Source organism: Neodiprion pinetum, chromosome 7 (genome assembly GCF_021155775.2).
Source record: "Neodiprion pinetum isolate iyNeoPine1 chromosome 7, iyNeoPine1.2, whole genome shotgun sequence".
In the NCBI taxonomy this organism is placed as follows: Eukaryota; Metazoa; Arthropoda; class Insecta; order Hymenoptera; family Diprionidae; genus Neodiprion; species Neodiprion pinetum.
The window spans coordinates 26,909,207-26,929,687 of record NC_060238.1 but is presented as its reverse complement, the minus strand read 5'-3'; the positions used below and the strand labels follow the sequence as shown (position 1 = coordinate 26,929,687).

Sequence of the window (20,481 nt, the reverse complement as noted above, 5' to 3'; positions counted from 1 at the left end):
CATTTCAAAAAGTGTGCATTTTAAGCGAACACGCTTGAACTTGTTTCAGAGACACTCTGTAGAAAAAATGTAAAAACTGGTGTGCAATCTTGTAGGAAGAATATTGAAAGTAATTCATCAATTTTCATCAATACTTTCAAGCCTAATTTCCGATCTTGAGATTAAAAGAGGCTCCTCGTTCATTTAAATGGATCGCTGAGCTTAATAATATTGGAGAAGTTGCATAGATCGCAAGATCCCAACTCCAATCAGGTGGATGAGAAATGAATTGAATGGCATTGCCTAGTGATGCTTCCGAGTAAAAATTCACTGGACGTGTAGGATGGTATTCGGTTACCTGTGACAAATCAGCCATCAAATTATGCGATATGCACGACCAGGCCACAGTTGGTTACAAAGAACCTGTATCATAAGGCTATTGTTAATACGTAAGTAATGTACAGGATGTTAAGCAATCAAGTTTGTGCTTCATTTCCATACTGGGCGTTTCGTAATCTCGCTGACCATATTTTATCGTATTCATTCGAGTTGTTGCAAAATATTTTCAATGGCGCCCAAGAATATATATTCCCATAGCTACAGAGACGTTGTTTAAAGAATTTTATGACAGTTACGTTATTTATCTGGAATTGAGAAACACTAGACGAGTAGTGTATGGGATAATGTCAAAAACACAATACGTCAAAGCAATCGCAAATAATACAATTTGAGCAAATATCCATTTCTATGACTGGATGTTCACAATTATTTTAACGCAAATGTTTCACCAGCGTTACTCTCCATAATAACTATTCTGCAATCTTCGGAGATGTGAAAACTAAATACCCAGTCGGTACGGTACGCTATTTCAAATAAGAATGAAGTAAAACAACAGTTCATAGCCAAGCACTTATAGTAGATTCCTCCAAATGTTAATTATTGGGATACAAATCTCATAATCATGTCCGTAACAGGTTCGGTAATATGCACGTCCAAGTAAAAGTAATGTTGACTTTATTTACGATCGTGGGGCACGTTTACATATAGATTACATACATCTAAGCCGCTACTTAACGAAACTACGTAGTTTAAAATGTCATAAGTTTAGTTTCTTTATAGTAATGATGATATAATATATGTACAACGTTTACAATATACGTAATATTATGTAGATATGCGTTGTGAAGTTGTGGTATGCTATGGTGGGTTCGCGATTGAATGTACCTTCTCGTTGTATCACGTCAATCGTAGCATACAATACAGCCGCGTTGCGAATGCAGCTACGGTTTCTTAAATAATTAGCAAACACCATTCAAGTCTCTTGCCAGATGACATTCATACGAAATAATCGAATGTCGGCTGTTGGCTCGTACGAATATCTAACGGCCGGTGCGTAAGGGCACCCAGTAGGGTTGAATCCTGCAAGGCGACCGGGGCAGGTATTATCCTGTCGATTGATCGGACGGGGATTTGAAATTGGAACTGTCCGTGAAATAAGTTGCACCCTCGCCGAGTGTAGCGTGCCTGTAATGTAATAGCACACTTCGATCATCCACGTCTCACGCTTCGTTAGTTTGTCATTTAGTGTAAGTGTTTCAGGTTTATTAAACGGTTCTCAAGTCACTTTTGACCTGACTCGCGCAACAACTATGTACATATACTCCATTGAAAAGCACACCGTTAGCATAAGAACAAAACCTTACAGTTTCTCGATTTCTTTACTTGTTTTCATTCCTTCTTTCTTCGATTTACCTTACCATGAACCTTTTCCGCCTCATATTGACAACTTTCAAAGACCGAGGATATGCCTCTTTTTCAAACATTATCAATATTAATTCTCTATCCATCGATTATTTCTCATCAACATAATTACATCTATCTTGTTGCAATTCAACGCTTTGTACCGTTCAATCCGAGTATTCCAAGATTTAAGATTTGTCAACAATTACTCATATGCAATGCATGTGAAGCGAGATAACGACTATGTTTTTTTATTAAATTTTTTTTTTTTTTTTTTGTTTTTTTTTTTTTGTATTTTTTCTTTTCATAATCACCCATTATTATTACACGCTGCTAGATAAAGAATTATGTAGCTCTTTAATGATTTTGATACAACCTCGGATACGTTTTTGTGAGAATACTAAAATAATGAATAATTATCTTAATTATGGTAGTGTAATAGTAACAATAGTCATAATAATAAGGTTAATGATGAGAACAAGAATAAAAATAATAACTATAATTATCATAATCAATATCTAAATTATTATTCATCTTATATAACAGTCTTTTTGGCTAATCTTCAAGCTATAAACAATAAAATATTTCTGTTCTTTTATGTAACAAACTGGAAAGGAAACCATTACTACTCTCCATTGCCTTCCAATCTTTAATCAACTTTCAACTGGCAATTTGAAATTTCCTAATACTAATCCAAGTTTTTTACCACTACTATATATCATGTGTTGATAACTATCAATTAATAAGTATATTTATAATGTATGCATACATGTATACTATTAACTATGACTAAAGAAATGATTCATCCTTCGTTTCATAATTTATACTGCATAAATTTTCAAGCACATAATTGTTAACATCGTTTCTCGTATTACATAGTGGGTACCTATGTATAGTTATAAGAAACTTCTAGATTGACGTTACAGAATTATACATTATGTGTGTGGTATGCGCGCTATGAGTTGGAAGAGTAAAAGGCGACGATAACGAAAGTCATTGAGTAGAACGAGTGGTTAAGGGGAGATGCAAAAAAAAAAAAAAAAAAATAAATAAATAAAACCATCTCCTGAACATTTACACGCGTGAATTAAGAATGGTACGTAAGTTTTCCAGTTGACGGGATACAGAGGCAGTGGAAAAAAAATTACGGGAGACTCATGATAGGGATTTAAATTTTACTGCATGTAAGATTAAAAGTGTTAAAAGACTGGAGTTGATTCAATTTGAATGCTGAACAAATTCGTTTACCTTTTACAGTTCCACATAAATTATACACACGATAATATAATATTTGAGATTCGTTGTTCCAAGTTAGTTTCTATACCATTACGGATGTACAATAATGATCAGGTATATTCTATATACAAACGACCCAGCGACAAAGACCGCACCTCCATCATATTTTGTAGCTTGGAAGTCGGAGAAAAAAGTAGTAAAAAGGTGACAGATGAGAAATAAAAACACAATACGTTATTTAAAAGAGAGAGAGAGAGAGAGAGAGAGAGAGAGAGAGAGAGAGAGAGAGAGAGAGAGAGAGAGAGAGAGATATGCATACAAATGTATGTGTATACAACCTATATTTTAATTTTCGGATGACTGAGAAGCTGCGATGCGGTAAAAATGATTTTTATCGAGTGCATGCTATTCAAAAGAAAAAGAATTCAAGACAATAAATAAGTTAGAGATTTTGGTTCAGCGATCCGCAGTGGTTAAAAAAAAAAATTATATATTTATGCACGTATATAGGTATATATATACATATTTTTGTTACCATACAATGCATATAATATAGGTGTATGTTATACTGTATGCATGTATATTTACCAAGCCTAATATAGTATATCGAAGCTTAAAAAGAAGATCCTAACCGTTACGTATAATACCATTCATTCTGCAATCGAGCCATCGCTGTTTATTCGCAAATACTTAAAAATAAAACTGGCACACCTATAATTTGTAGATCCAAGCTGGGCCAAAATCGTTGCCCAATACTTGCCGTTTCTTATTTACCGTATTCCTTCGAATACAGCGTATGCGCGTTCGTAAAATTGAATTTTTGTCTGGACTTTTCCTATGTGCGATACGTGCATATGGCGCGGGTGGTGGTCCTTGTACATGTGGGGTCGAAAAAGAAATTCATGAAGGGGCGTAATTTTAAATTATTCGAAAATATGCTCATTCGCTATATTTCGTACAGAATTTTATTTCAAGGTTTGTTCGTAGGTAAAGAAAAGTTCATATTCTGGAATATTCTATGAGATTCATCTTCTTTTCAGTGAAAACTAAAAAAATCACAAATGGGGCATGCCATGAGCAGCGTTTCCTACGTTAATACGTTATATTTTTTTTTTTTTTTTTGACGATGACAAGTGATCGGATTCAGTAAAAAAATCACCTGAATACTTGCATGCCATCGACTGTGATATTACATTGTGTTGCCAGGTGGGTTATTCCGTTAGAGTGCTGACTAAATGAACGCTAGTGTTTCGTTTTAATTTTTCTTTTCTTCAGATTATATCTGATTGACAAAACGATATTTTTTTTCACCGAAAACAAGGTAAATCTCATTGAATATTCGAGATTACGGTTTTTCTTGCCTACGAACAACTTTGAAGTAAAATTCAGTACAAAATCTAGCGAATGAGCATAGTTTTTGATAATTCGAAACTTTCCGCTTAAACAGGGAGACTAGGGGGATGTAATGAAAATCTGAAAAAATGAGGGAATTTTTTTTTCACCATTTGGTACCAATTAAACAGGCTCCGTCATGAATTTTTGATTTTGACACCTTATAAGGACCAGTCTAGTGGATACGTATGCGGTGGCATTTACACAAACGTCCGCATTGCGGTCAGTCCACGATGCAGACATTCCTGTAGTCTTTATGACTCTGAAAGCTACTTGGTAAACTCTAAACTACGAAAATCTGCGTTACGTTTGTCCTTTTCTTTTCTGAAAATAACATCTCATGCTCCACCTGCCGCCAAATGTACGCGATCCAGCAAGATATATCTAGTACTCGATTCATTCGCCATAAAGAATAATGTCATTGCACGCACACACACACGCGCGCTCACGCAAACACACACGCGCGCACACACACACACACACACACACACACACGCACAGAGATGATGCACGCCATGCAACAGCTAAACACGACGCGTCTGATCCAAAATAGAGTTTTATTACACGCACTTGTGGTGGAACGAAGCCCGAAATCATCATATATAAATCTCACATTACAACAAATAGGCGATCCACGGTACACTCGTGCTAATAGGAATGAGAAGAAAAAACAGAGCCGTTTAATTCTATCTGGCCAAGCACTTACAGCGGATCCCTCAGAATTTTAATTATATCGAGATGTAGATTAAAATCTCACAATCGTGTCCGCAACACTTTCCGTAATGTGCACACATCCACACCTCACATGCGAGATTTATTTACGACCGTGGGGCACGTTCGCATGCATAGACGATAGATATAAGTCTAATTGTAAGCCGTTACTTAACGAAATTACGTAGTTTAAAATGTCGTAAGTTTCGTGTCTTTAGTCTTGTTTGCTGCGGTAGCTCCGGGCGTCGTGTTGTCGGTTTGGGCGAAAAGAACACCCTGATACATTACCCCGTTCAACTCCATGCTGACCACCAACGAATTTTCACCGCTGCGTCCGTCTGCTGATTAAATGCGATTAGAAGATTAGTAAAATGGGAAATAAAAAGGGCGAAGCCGCTGCCTCGATCGGCCCGTACCTCCTCTATTGTCAATTTTAATATGTGCCCCTACGAGTCCCGTGGAGACCGCCTTGTCGGAAGCACAGGCATCTTCTTCGGTCATTAATCGCTTGGCCGGCGGTGCCCCTAACAGCATCCCTTCGACGTCGTGGTCTCTTTTCGCCGGTACCGGCGTGCCACTGGATTCCGGAGGACTGCTTCTTACCGCGGGTGAAGATATCGGCGAGGATCTGCGACAATGTGCGAAAATAATAAGATGTAATTTGTTGGAAATAGCGGGACATTGTACAGAATACCTGCGCATAGGTATAGGGCATCTAACATATAATAGATCGATATAATACATTATGCGATGTCTCGAGGTGGTTGCCGCCTCTTATAAAATCGATCTTTCTCCCGTACAGTCGCTAGTCTTTGACGGTACGAGGCTGCGGCGTCAATTTCAGGCTTACCTCAGGCCCAGGTCAAGAGCTTCCCTCTGCGGTTCGGGACTGGCGGCTGGCGGGACAGGGGAATGTCTAGCTGGCGGCGAGTGAGACTGCTGGTGACTAACCCCCGGATATAGGGAGTTGTTGTTGTAAATGTTCCACAAGGTCATTCGAGACAACTCCAGGGCGTTCAGAGCAGCCTCACGGGTCGACGGGGATGGGGGTGGCGAGGCGCTTCCTTGTCTGTGAATCATCGGAGGTGGTGTTCCGGTACCGGGGTTGTGCAGCTCCTTCTGCAAGAGTTTTACGTACTCGACCATGCGAGCCTCGAAATCCGACGTTCCCGGCATTGGTCCTGGAACCGGAAACAAAACTTTCACCCGGCGTTTGCGTTTGGCGCAAGGTGTCGTTCTTTACCCACATTATTACAAGAACGGACAGCGAGTTTGTACGCTTTTTGAAATCTGACATTCCCCGACTTTTACAGCTACCTGTATTCCAGCCTGAAAATAGGATTTTTCCAATAATCTTTCAAGAAACATGACGCTGATTAACGACAATTTTATTTACACACTAATACCAATACCTTTAATTAATATTACCTAGTAACTGTCTTACTGTCTGACTATCAATTTACAAAAAATAACCTGAGATTTTCCGTAAGAAAAAAACTAAAGGGGGTTCGATGTTAACTGTTATTGAATCTTGGTGATCGGTCAATTATGTAAACGTATTTTTAGTTAACGTTTCGGCCCGGATATGGGCCCTCCTGAGAACGATTTATTTATTTAACTGTCAAGAACAACAACTTGTACTCACTTACCAATAATTTATAATAACCCCAAGAGTATTACATCTGTAACATTTAATGTCTGATTGTACTTCTATTACAAAAAAAAATGTTTGCTGTTCTTGACAGTTAAATAAATAAATCGTTCTGAGGAGGGCCCATATCCGGGCCGAAACGTTAACTAAAAATACGTTTACATAATAGACCGATCACCAAGATTCAATAACAGATTATATACGAGGTCGAGAATTCCTACTCATCATATTAAAATTTGGGTTCGATGTTTAAGTAATATACCTACGTTACAGAATGCACCAAGTGGCACAACGAGACAAAATTTTCGAGTGCGATCATTTTTTTCTTCAAGATCGATGGTACTTTGTATAAGAACAAGTTTATCTCTTCGACAGATTCAAAATTCCAGTCTTATTTACGAAATTCCCTGAATTTTGCCGCTTTTCCAGGTTTTCCCTGTGCGTACGAACTCTGATCGAAAACGTAAACGAATCGCGTAGGTTAAGAGTGTATTCTGGTATGGAAACTCGGTGAAATCGACTCATTTTTCTACCGCCTATTATTATAGCTACATCTTTTACGAATATTTTGGCTCGAACCCGACGCAAAATTTCCAAAAATTAAAAAAGTTATGAGCACTTGAGTGAAACGATGTACGACCGTTCGGTGTCCGCCGCAATAGATTTGTCGGGTTTAAAGCTAGAAAAATCGTTCTTCAAGGATTCTGCTAATGCGGGAAAAGGCTTCCGATATGCCCAGGAATCGCCGATCAACGAAAAGAAAAATTCACATTTCAGCTGATACAGAAGTAAGCCTAAAAACCGAGGTCGAAGCATTAAACTTCAAATGCGTTTATCACAAAACTACATTTTTCAACCTGGCTGATGCAAAATCTCGAGTTCTATCGAACCGATTGACTTCAAATTTGATACGAATCTTCAGTACGCATCCCTCTATAACCCCTACCGCGGGCATCGCGAAATGATTATTACAAGTGTTTAAAAAAAAATTAAAACGTCGCAAACAAATAGGAAACAAAATTCATTTGAGCTTCGGAAAGTCGCCGTTTTCGTAATTATTTTCTCTCTCCTCGGTGTGTGCTGTAGCGACATTCTTACTAATCAAGAAAGCTCGTTGTTTTTCTGTTTCGGATGAACGGAAGCACCGGAGCCTGGACGGCTATGACTATGGACATATATGTATACTATCGGACTAAAACGGTATAATGGGTGAGATTACGAAAAACCATCGGACCAGGCAGGTTTCATACATTGGGAAGCCGTACGTATTCCAGCTTTTATCTCTGGAACTTGTTCATCTCATGGTGGATGGTACATAATTGCTCGCCACCTACCCGTGCAAATAACTAAAAGTTGAAAATGACTTTCATTAGATCGAGCCGTCACTTTTGAGCGCTCATCGTTAGCTATATTGCGGCAAGGTCTGCGAGCGTCCTGAATCATTCGCTTATACGGTATAATCAAGCGGCAGTTTGCCCGTCTCCTGTTTTTCCGTACTCTCACAGCTTGCCGACGCGGCGACGGTCCTTCCCGGCGAGCGTGAAGAAGGCTTTTGTGCCGTAGGTATGTACATACCGTTCGATACTAAATTAACATCGTTCCGTTGATTGGCACCGCTCCATTTTTCTCGCTCTATCCCGACGCGTATAGAGAGTGCCTCGAACTTGGGTGGATGGGAAATTGTTTATTTGACTGGTTGCCCCGGGCTCGGCCCGTCAACGACAAATGAGCAGGGTGCACGGGAAGGAAATGCACGGAAATCTTTCACGAAATAGTTCGGTGTATAGGTGTACGGTACCGCGAGGGAGATGAATCCTTTCCGTCTGTCCCATTCACTATGCTTACAGGGCACCGTGCGTCACTACGCGTAAGCTGCGAGTAGGTAGCCTGCATACGCGATATTGCGCTGTGAGTACCCGACATCGGTATGTGGAAACAGTCGGACAGGCACGGGGTTTCGGGCATGAGAGACCCGTATAGGAGTTGCACGGGTGCTCGTGAATTACGGAGGTGTTCAGTCCGGGGGCACGAGGTGATGCTAAACGGATACACCCACGAGGCGGCTGGATAACGGTTACGTAGCTGACGGGCTAGTACTAACTAATCGCGGCTAGTACTAATTAAAACGACATCATCCAGGTATTAATTACTACGTCGCATGATAGGTAGGTACACCGATTTTATATATTATAATAGGACGCGGACTCGCCGTGTAGGAGCATCAAAGCAGTCGCGCAAACAAATGACTAACGGGCTGGTGACGGGCGAGGACCTAGTTTTAGAACACAATCCGTATTATAATAATATCTCAGACTCCACGAAAGCGGGGTTTATTTTAAATCGGTAGTTAAGGCTGCGAGGTTCGGGCCTCCCCGGAGATGATGATGATGCGAGCGGAGGAGGCGTAATTGATTGTAAGATCCCCCGGGAGACAGGCGCTAATGGATGACTCCCGCTAACGAGCATTCCAGCTGGCCCCGGCTACCAAACTCCGAATCACCCTGTTCACTCGCGGTTCACCGGGGTCGTTCCGCGCCCCCTCGTCCGCCCCTCAACCTACCTGACGCGACATCCATCCCCAAACGGGTGTAGCCCCAGCCGTTCGGTAATTCCATTCAATTCAATTCAACTCAATCGCAACCTACAGGTCCGACACCGCGGATTCATCCTGCAGCGGAATTGGTGTTTCTACGCGTACCGTCTTACGGTAACCAAGTTGGATCGGTATTGTACACCGCTTCGAACCATCGCGGCATCCGCGCAGCGTGTAGAGGCTCTGTGATACGTATACCGGTCCGTACCGCAATGAAAATCCGAATCAGCACCCCGGGCACTGATTCTGTTTCAGAACCAACCACCGCACGAGTACGCGCCGTATTACCTAATATACCTACGTCGGTCTTCTTACCCGCCGTAGACATTGATCGGGTACACTGTTAAGAATATTCGCAAGTTTGCCACACATCCGGTATACAAACGTCTGGCAAAAAGTAAAAATTTGTTGCTTGAAAGCGAGCAACTCGGCATTCTCATTTAATTTGCAATAAATTTTCTTAACTTTGCTGCTTCTTGCTTAGAAATATGCAAAAGCGAATATTGAATTTATCACATTGTTGTGGTAAATTTGTTATATTTTTAAGTTTACTACACTTTTACTGTGCGGCATTTGGAATTTACGATAAGAAATTCGATAAGAGTCTGTTAAAATTGAAAATATATTGTGGCAGAAGGAAACAATGTACATCTCCATTAATTTTACTCTACATTCTCGAATGCCCCATAACTATAGATTCAAAAGTCACTCGTGTGGACTTTAAATTCCGCCGTAGTCTGATGTCGAATTTCCTGAAACCGAATTCTGAAATGTTCCAACGTACTGTATTTGAAGAGTTTCTCAACAATCTTTGGGAATTACGGAATTTTCTTCTGTATCTACTCAACTTGCGCAAGTATAAATTTCATACGAAATCCCTGACACGGTATCAGATTCGAGCAACGCGTAAAAAATTACCGTGTAAATCTTGGAATTAGTAATCAGATTTTAAACTTGTTACAATTACACCGTTAATTTACTGTCACGTTCTGAAAATTAAGTGAATTTGGCTAGTAGGTAGTAGCTGTGCTCGTCAATTCATTCGAAATTGTATTGCGAGTAGAAATTCTTAAGATATCTTATTCACAAGCTGTCATTGACCGAATTATTTGTCACGTCCGTGTCACGACCGGTCCATTGTATTGCGAATGAAACGAAGTCATGATTTTCCATACGGTATTTCGGCGTAGTTATAGGCAAGGGCGTATGATCATACTAATCCGAACATTGCGAGCGAACAAGGTTCGAACCCGGGCAAGAAAAAATAATGCTGCGATGCCTTCTAATCGATACGAAATGCGTTTTCATCGAGTAGAGTTGCCGATAAGTTATTAAAATGATGTCTGTGCTCACAAAAAGTCAATGATATCAATTATCAAATCGTGTTTTTTTTTTTATGGATCTCTTTACTTCACAGTTTTAGTACGCAGTTACCACAGAGTTATCAAACTCGTATAGTAAATTTAACAAAGTGTAATTCAAAATTCCTGTATCGAATTTGCAGCTTATCGATAAATCGCGTAACGATATCCAAGTTTGCGATATTTGTCGCACTGATGTTTAGCAATTTTACCAAATACTCCTACTAATTACTAACCACCCAATTACTAATAGTAAAATCGCTTATCACATGCACAGTAAATTCCCAATACCGAACGCGAATAATGCTTCCCATACATTTTTAGTAAATTTACAAAAGAAATTTAGAACAGCGTACTCACTTTGCAAAATCCACTTACCGGCGTTGAGGGGCTGACCAAGCGGCCCTTGCGGATGTTGCGGATGATGGGGATGATGGGTCATCGTCGCGTGGGCGCCAGTTCCGTTCACCAGAGACTGGGGCACGTGGTGCTGACCACCGGCCGCCACGGCCGTAACCAGGGACAATGGTGACATTTGGGCGTGCAGGGACAACGAGCTAGGGGTATGCGTACTCGCCCGCACCATCGATTCCCCGGGTCCGCCGGCACCCGCGTACGCCCCGTAGCTGCTCCTTCGGCCTTCTCTCCGGTTACCGTCGATCGCCGCCTGGAGCTCAGTTGGGGTTGACAGCCGCCTCTTTTCGCACTCGTAGGGGTAGAGATACTTCATGTACCTGAAACGTCGGCCGACGTGTCGTTAGGCTTGATTCGTGTTTAATTGCGCCCGACGCGAGGAGAAACCTACTCGGCGTTAGGCACTTCTTGCAAAAGGTGTTTAATACACGATACACGCCGGTATTGGACAACGGGTGATTTACGCGCCGACGCGACAGAGGAATCATTTTCCGCGGAAATTTTTCGACGTGCGCCTCGTTCCGCTGGACCTTAAATTGAAGGAAAGGGCTTCTACGCCGGGAAGCCGGACGTTTCGAATTCACTTTAACGAGCTTGCGTGAAAGCGCGGTACGAAATCAGAGAACAAGAACCGCGTGTCGTTGGGCATCGCGCAAGCTGCAATCCGAAATCTGCTGTTTCGGAACTGTACGGAAATTCAGCTTTTCGAAAACTCAGCTCCGATCAAACTGCGATTCCAAGCGTATGCGTAAGGGAGATCGGGGCAAAGTGAAGCACTCAGAAAAAGAACATTTCTTTTTGATTATCCAAATGAAATTTTTCTATTCCCGTTCACTCGCAAGCATCGAATATACCTATTTCACATTTCGGAAAAACATTTCGTGCAGGGGAGAAGCAGGGGTACCTACCGGCAGGAATTATTCATTCAACTTTATCTTCATTAATGATTGTTGCGCTCGAAGGTGCAAGTAGTGAAGACCGGGGTGAAGTGGGACACTTGAGGAAAGAGCGTAAAATGATATTTTCCTGTTCACTTGTGCTAAATCGAGGAAAAAATTTTACTTTTCACACGAATTTCGGACCTGCTAAATTTTCCTCCGATCTCTCCTGCTTAACAAACGAATTTCAAAAATATGCTTCTTAAAGGTGTAATCAAATTTTATACAAACCGGTAGAGGATTTGCTGTGGCTCGAATGACGATGCATTATGCAGGGCCGTTCAGCGTGTGCCGTACTTACGCAACTTACCGTCGAAAATTGATTGAAATAATTATCCACCTCCGACAAATATCTATCCATGTATACCTGACGGTGGTATGTGAGACGCCTTCGACGCTACACATCCACGACAAAAAAACAAATATATACACACACACGCTATTAAACATATAGCTGATAGACGTGTAAAAGGTATGTTACATATAGGTGTATATATATGTATATAACGCTGTTTCTTATTTATTTCATCCAGGTACGGTCGGTCGGTCGGTCGGTCGGTCGATCGATCGTCGTGCCCGAAGTGCTGCGTGCCTATGCAGTCGCAACATAAACGTGGCCTGTAATTCGCGAAGCATCGTTTCGTTTTTACGATTGTCTGGCAGACTGACGGCGCGCGAGCGAGCGCGAGCGTATCCGTTGACTCGTCGGTTCGCGGAGTGCAGCCGCGCGTTTGTGTGCGTCGAAAAGACATAAATCTCTCTTTCCGGGCGATAATCAAATTCACGCTGGCTCTTTCGTCCGCGCATACAGCTAGCTGCTCCGCTTGTGCCGATATGCCGCGGACTGCTCGCCGTGTCGTATCCGCAATACCTCTGGGTAAACATCGGCCAAAGTCTACACCGCTGGGCGTATAAAGCACGCCACCTTTTCGTTAAAAAGACATTTTCTACCGTGTCACTGTGCACCGGGAAATCTCTCGCTGGACATTGCAGAAACGGCGAGCGACGGCGAGAAGAGACGAGAAATCTCAGTGGGCAGTCCCTCATTTTCTAACCGAACATTTTTGCACCGATAGGAGCACGTAGGTAAGGCCGTTTCAGACTCGTCTACCTTGTTGGAACGAACTTCTTATTCTTTCTTCGGCGCAATCGCCCACGACGTCATTTTCGGCGTATGCGGTGCGTAGATGCGGTATGGTAACACGTAGGAGATATGCAGGAGGCTCGAAATAGCGAAAGAAAGAGAAAACGAACGGGACCCGAGCCCTTTGCAGCCTTTGAAATTCATCTCGACCGCAGCAATTGTACTAGAATGAGTTTAGATGACCGATTTGCGTACGCGCGCATATTAACCTCGGCAACGGTCCGCGTTGACCGTGTAAAGACGGCAAGAAATATAGCCACATTCCAGGCTAGAAACTGTCAAAGTCTCGTCTGTCTGCGCGTCGACTGTTAAATTAAATCGACTGTCTCATCGGATGATCGTTAATCATTATATTAACGTCCGTAGCCTGTCAGATTTGGTAACCTGAATGCGATGCCGGGTCGGCGAACGATACTCTTGCTAAATTTACCATTGTCAAAACGTAAAAGTAGGTATTCCTGTGGGCTCGGACGCAGATGATGTCGCGGAGCTAGTAGAGGAGGGGAAGTGTGGGGGAAGGAGGAGAAAAGAAAGACGGAGGATGCGAGGACAGGGGGATGGATAGGAGGGTAAAACGAAAAAGAACCATGGTACATAACGAACGGAAATTGTTGTAGTCGCGTGCCGCGATTTCGATAACTGCACTTCAAACGACTTACTTGATGTCCCGTGCGCCAGTTTATGGGTATAATGTTCGAAGTGATCAACGAATATCCACTGCACTTGACACCGTACGTATATTCGTAAACATATATATACACACGCGCTCGTCGATCCTAAAGCGTATATTCTGTATGCATGCAGGTAGATATACTATACATACTATGTATTATATAATCGACGCTGCGAACGAATTAACGAAGGAGCTGTGGGTAGGTACGGGACAAGTTGATGCGGTCAATCGACGTGACCCCTCGGGGCAGGAAAGTGCGTTCGGTCGTAGTTGCGAGGAGCCGGTGGTGAACAGAGGCGAAGACGTTGTATAGATTAAACAAGATGGTTTTTGAGTGTTGCCAGAAGGGCCAACATTAATATTATGTGCTCCCAATGCTTTTGTGTGGGACCGCCGCGTATATTTTTGTTTCCGGAGGCCTATAAGGCGGATGATACAAGCCGCCATCTTAAAAACACAAATACCGCCACGAAACCTGCGGTAATGATGATAACACTATCCAAACATCGGCTGGCCAAAAAATATAAATTCGCCGCGCTTTGAAGTTTCAAAGGTTCGAGTCTCGGCTCATAACACAATGCTCGAGGACGCGCTTCTTCTATCCTCCTCCCCCTCTTCTTTCTTTTTTTAAACGCTTATACACCCATCCCTGCATCGTCTCTGCGGTATCGTTCTCCGATCGACAACGACAGCTAGTTTTAAATACAAACAATCCCCGCACGATGAACGTCCCTGCTCCCTGCCACGCGTATACATATATTTGTCCATATGTATATAATATGCTGCGATATCTCTATTCCGCGGGCCGATATAAATTTCACGTCTCGATATATAATACAATGCGTATAATATACCGTACGCATATCAAATTATCCGCGTTCAAGTCCCGGATGTATAGTTATACGCGTGTCGAGTATTACACGTGCACATATTGCCTGCCGCGAACATGAGTATAAACTTGTCGTGCATGAGCGAGGTAGTGGAGTGGTACTTACTGTGTGCGCAAGGTGAAGGCTGCCGACGTGATGCTGGACGGAAGATGAAGTCCTTTGATGATTTCCTGCCATAATTTTTTATTGATAACGTCGACCAGGCCACCCCTGGCTATAACCAGGTTGTACAATTCGTAGAGATCGAGAACGGACTTGGCCATGATGGGTAACCGATTGATCGGTGTTCCTGAAACAGGGAGAAAAAAGTCCGCTCTTGTAGGATATTTCGTATGCACCAAGTTATACGGGAGCCGCAGCGAGCTACTCGAAACAGAGTTCCGTGCGCCGTTATAGTACGCGACGACGACAGCGTACGCCAAGACCCTAAGGAAAATAGGATCATGAGCTCCGCCGGGTTTGGGGGAATCGATGGAGTTTATAGGTTCGCGCCGCGCGGCGTGTCGCGCGTAGGGCTTGGTGATAAGGTCCGTCGGTAAGTGGTATAGAGAGAGCGGAGATCGCGGAGGCGCGCGGCTCCGCGGCGGACCGCCATTGAGAGAGCGCATGGACGAAGGACGCCGGTCGCCATCTTGCAAGTGCAGAGGAGCCGTGGTAGGGGAACCGGCAATTTGGGGCTATCGAGACGGAAAACCCCATCCGCAGGGTCTAGATTATTGGCCCTGCAATTATTATTGATATACGCGCCTCGCGAGGTTGAGGGCCATTCGAAGCGGGCTCGTCTATACACCGGCTATAATACGGGGAGCTACGGATCGTCCCGCTCCTGCGTGCAGCTCGAGTCGTTCGCCGCAGCTGCAATGCGTTCGTTCGACGCGTCCGTACGTGGATAATTCATATATACATACTTACTTGTCGCACGGGCCCAATGTACATAGGGGTACGCACGCCGATACGTTATACCTGCCGTGTAATAACACACGCATGTGTAGTAAACGCCGAGTACCTACGCATACCGCACGGGTATACCCTGCTAAACGGTACGCTCGCCGATAGGTCAAGTCACAAACTCGAAGAGGACTCGCCTATAACATCCGCGGCAATCGCATGCAGGTTACACAGCGCACCTATGTGCATATCCAGTCGCAGCATGGCGTTCTCGTAGCTCGCCCAGGTTCTTATCTACATGCATACCTAATATACTCTACAGGTACCTACGGGCGGGTCTAAGCGTGTACATCATAACGATGTACATTGATGAATATAATTCTGGAGGAGGAGAAGGGGGACAATAATGTCGCGGAGATAATTTTCAATTGGTCGCAACGTTAATATTATACTTGGCATTATACCTATTCAAATTAACTGTCGATACAGCGGCACTCGCAAGGCACGTACCCGAGCCGTACGAATAATGTATATAATATGAAGAGAGAAGTCTCGGGAATGGCGAAGGAGGGGCTAATCCCGAGGACAAAAGTTTTACGAACTATCAATTTGCTTGCTTGCAAAAATGACGAATGAAACGAAATACAACGTTCGGAGATTGCCCGCGGTATGCCTGTATACGTGGGTATAATAATATTATTATGTAGACGTGGAGGTACGGGTACCAAATGAATATAGGTATATTACATCTGACTGTGTGACCAAGTGCATACGTACATACCTACCTACCGTGTATGTACACCGCGACGCAACGTTTATCGGCGGGTGCTGTACAACGCGAGCTCATTGTTTGCTGCGGCGAGTGCAAATGGTGGCGTTGGTGGGGCGAGATGGGATGGGGAGAAACGGAGAAGAAAAGTAGAGGAGTGAAGAGGAGAGGAGATGGCGAGAGAGAGAGCGAGAGAGAGAGAGAGAGAGAGGGAGAATATTTCAGGATGCGATTACGACTTTTCTTGGTAGGGCGTCCAATCAGCAGTTATTTTTATAATGGCCGCCGTACCAGCCAACGGTGGCCATTGCATGCATCTTCGAGCTCGCCAAAGTATGTCCTTTGCTCATAGAGTAATGCACCGCAGCGTGTGCTCCATACCTTAACGCGGTTCGCTCCTCTGGCAAACGTTGTACCGGATCGTACCTGCACCGTTGCAGCCTGCGTGGGTCTCTTTCGGCAAGTGCCCAGTGACGCTGGGTACTGCAGGGGATGAACCACTCAATCGTATTTTACCGTCTGTCGACGATTAAACTTCTTTCGAGACACTATTTTTCGTTGGCAATATACACATCGGGGATAGGATAAGGTGCTTTCGTTTATTTCAAGGAATACATTCGGCAAACGAGACATCCCTGCTTCATCGATATTGTTTTGTAATAACTCTCATGTCAAGAATTACGATGCCAGTAATTGAAGTCAACAGACCTATAAACGCGGATGATGTTTCTTATGACCAATATCCATGCAGGTCCAATGACGCGCCAGCGTTGAAACGGCATTTGTTCCTCTGCATCATTGCACCCCTGCGCTCGAATATTTTTTAGCTGGCTCGACTGAAATAGTCGAGATTCTTTTGTAACCGGACGATTCGGAGGTTCATCGGGAGTGTCGAATCTTTGGACTCCATTTTTTCTTGTGTTTTTTGTTTCGCAAGTCTCGTACAAGTCGCCCGACGTGTTCCTTTCTGGCGGAACAATCGCGCTGGAGGAAAAGGTGCGGAGAGAGAGGGTTGAGACGAAGGCCGAAAGCTTGCTCGTAACGTCGTGCGATTTCTTACGCTATTTATTTCGCACGGTTTTTTCCCCCCTTTATTTCTTATTTTTCTCCATTACTCTTTTTTGAATCTTTTGGGACGTACTGTTCTTGTTTTTTCTCTTGGTCCCTTTGCACCGTCTCTCCTCGCAGGCGGTGGGAGGGTAATTGGTATACGAAACAAAATGTTGCATTTTATGGGTTATTGTGATGGGCGACTCGGAGAGGAGTGTCCAATCTAATAATCGTCGGTTATGCTGGAAGCCTTTATTACCGAGACACACTCGCATATCGGAACACGGATTTGCGAGTTTGGGTCGCTGCGTACGTGTGCTGTGCCTCGTCGTCGTGTGTGGTGTGTATTATGCGTTGTGTGCGAGCGTTGCGCAGCGTGCGGGGCATCCGCTGTGTGCAAAGTCGAACGCCAAGGGCCGCCCCCCTCGATCCTCCGGCAACTAGCTCCAGCCTCAACACACCGTCAGAGAACGAAACAACTTTTCCCAGAATCTCGCGTGACGACCGGTGAATCTGCTCGATAAACCTCAGAGATCCTAACGATCCTAATAATCCGTATACTTTGCTACTTTAATACTTTAATAACTCTCGCCAAGAGTCCGAAAAGGATGGACCTTTCCTGCATATCGAACTCTCCGCAATATTCCCGCATTCGCCACACCATTCCGCATTTCCATTTTGTTTCTTTCCTCGGCCCTTCTCCTTTTTCGATTAATTTTTTTTTTTTTTTTTTCCTCATTCATTACCCCTACCTTTTTTCCATGTTACCGAAATTCAAAGTAACGGATAGTGCCACCAAGCTAGCGATGCGCCAAAGCGGTATATACCGTAATAACAGCACTACACACACGAGGGATCTGGGCCTCCGGGTCGAAGGAGCTTTCGGCGTTAGCAGAACGATCAACAGCGTAGGACCGTGACTACTTGTTAGACTAGACGGTAGTTTCATACGCTACGTGAATCGCGTGCCGCATAGGTGATTTTGGTAATATACCGGTCAATGCGGGTCGCATTCACTCCGCGAGAAAATTAGACTGGTCAACGTCGAGCAAACAAGGTGTAAAACGATGGAATGGGAGTTCGCGCAGAGCGGGAAACACAGAAGCTGGGTGCCCTCGATACGGGAGGGGTGCACTCGGGCGTTTGAAGGAAAGAAATGAGCTGGTAAACATAGACTTATACAGAGAGGGGGTAAGAGAGAGAGAGAGAAGGTCAAGAGAGGTAGGTGGAGTTGAGTTGAAGTTTCGTATGAAATACACGTGACGTTTACTACCTTACCGGCTGGCCCACAAAGACGCAAACGTATTATAAATAGATCTCCTTCGGGCGCGAGAAAAGGCAACGATAGAAGAGAGAAACGGCGGAGAGATGGCGTAGAAAGAGAGAGAGGAATGCAAAACCTCGGCTGAAGAGAGGTGGCAACGGGAGGGACGAAGAGGAGGATGCCGGGCGCGGCGCTACAATCCGCGGGTTTATAATCTTGTTGGGATTTCGTGGAATTATTGCTGAGATTTACGATCCGTCGACCGAGTTACACTCACTTTCAGCGACACTCCTGGCGATGAGCTTTCCGCCACCTCCGCGGCCCAGCGTGCATCTGCAATACGATATTATCGATCTCACGAAGACGACGGACAAAGAATAAGCGACAAAGAAAACTTTGGGCTATCAAGCACCCTGGCAAAGTCGTCGCGCGTGAAGCGTATAGTTGGCAAACGAGATACGTGAATAGCCGAGGGACAAAATCAGATCAGAACGGAAGTCCATGAACTTACTAGGTTTGCAAGATTGTCAGATACTTGTTTGATAATTAATCGTTGACAGTGGATGTTTGGCAGCAAGTGTCGCGAGTCGCGCGAGAATCGGTTTCTCTTTGTCGCGTGGTCGACGTCAACGGGATGCTGCTCGAGAGTTTTTATCCGCGCGAAGACACGTGTCGCGAGGCGTGTTACACAGGCACACTGACGCGCAGGAAGAGAGCGTGCAGGTCCGGGCGAGAGTACCGAGTGACTCTTCTCGGATGTCCGGAGGATTCACCTTAAACCGTGGGATGTAGCTGATACGCACGCCTTGACGGCAACGGAGCGCGTGGCAATCAAAAGGCCATTCGACGTCACATCAAAGCATCGCCACACTGTCGACAGTCTGTAGGATTCGTCGTGGGCCGCAACAGACCCGCGTCATCCGAAATCGGGACGCGGGTATAGAGAATTACGCGGAGAGGGGGAGGAATGAGAGAAAGAAACGTTGAACAACCCGAAGGGTGCAGGAGAGCCATGGCGGGATAGTGCTCGAGCGAATCAAACACCCTCGTAAAATCTATCAAAGCCGCAAGAGCATTACGCCGGTTTATCGCTCGCGTGATATTATTTCCAAACTTTATCACCGTCTCTATAACTCGCGTAAGATCCGCCGTTGTGTTCCACGGTGCCAGTTAAAGGTTAAGAGCGTCTCGTCGTTATTCGTACGCGACGGCGTCTCGTCTCCTCGACCCAGCCGACCACCCATGTCGACGGATTTCAAGCCTAGCTTGAAATTATTCAGCAGGAGCCACGCCCTGGTGAAGATTATGGATGTGATCGTGTTTTGTCTATTTCACCCCGCACGTATGTCCCCGAAGACCGGAGTCACACTTGGGGCTAAGTTGCGGGAACGAAACCCCGTTCAACTGGTGCTACCACCGCAGCCACTCCGGAGAGGGTGCCGCGGGCTCATCCATATTGGAACGTTTTGTTTTCCGAGATTATAACTCGGCTGGATCACGGAGCACACCCACGCTCAACATATACGATCCTAGATAGATCTGGGTGTACCGGGAACAGATGGGTCAGCCTACGGATAATCGAGATACAATTATTTGATTCAAAATTAACGAGTACCTGCGGCAAGGATCTAGGGCTTGGGGGTTGCGCCACATGATATTGGTGGTGGTGGTATTTTCGCCTGGCTGGACTTGTAACCAGTAGGTGCACGCTGAACACACCGGAAGCCTCTGCGCATTGCGGACGATTATTCTTGAAACCAATCATCTGCAGTAAAACATAGCGAATCA

At 44.3% G+C, this 20,481-nt stretch overlaps 1 protein-coding gene across 2 annotated transcripts in view; it reads right to left on the bottom strand.

The window, feature by feature from the left end:
• Positions 1–976: 976 nt before the first annotated feature.
• retn (retained) overlaps positions 977–20,481 on the bottom strand; it is a 92,964-nt gene continuing 73,459 nt past the window's right edge. Inside the window, exons 5-9 of one of the 2 annotated variants that reach the window (XM_069137543.1) lie at positions 14,828–15,011; positions 11,024–11,397; positions 5,909–6,239; positions 5,475–5,686; positions 977–5,399 (exon numbers count right to left, since the gene is read on the bottom strand). In XM_069137543.1, the coding sequence (XP_068993644.1) occupies positions 5,248–5,399; positions 5,475–5,686; positions 5,909–6,239; positions 11,024–11,397; positions 14,828–15,011 (1,253 nt within the window). In that variant the 3' untranslated portion in view covers positions 977–5,247. The remainder of the gene's footprint in view (positions 5,400–5,474; positions 5,687–5,908; positions 6,240–11,023; positions 11,398–14,827; positions 15,012–20,481) is intronic. The other variant, XM_069137544.1, reaches the window with a different exon arrangement.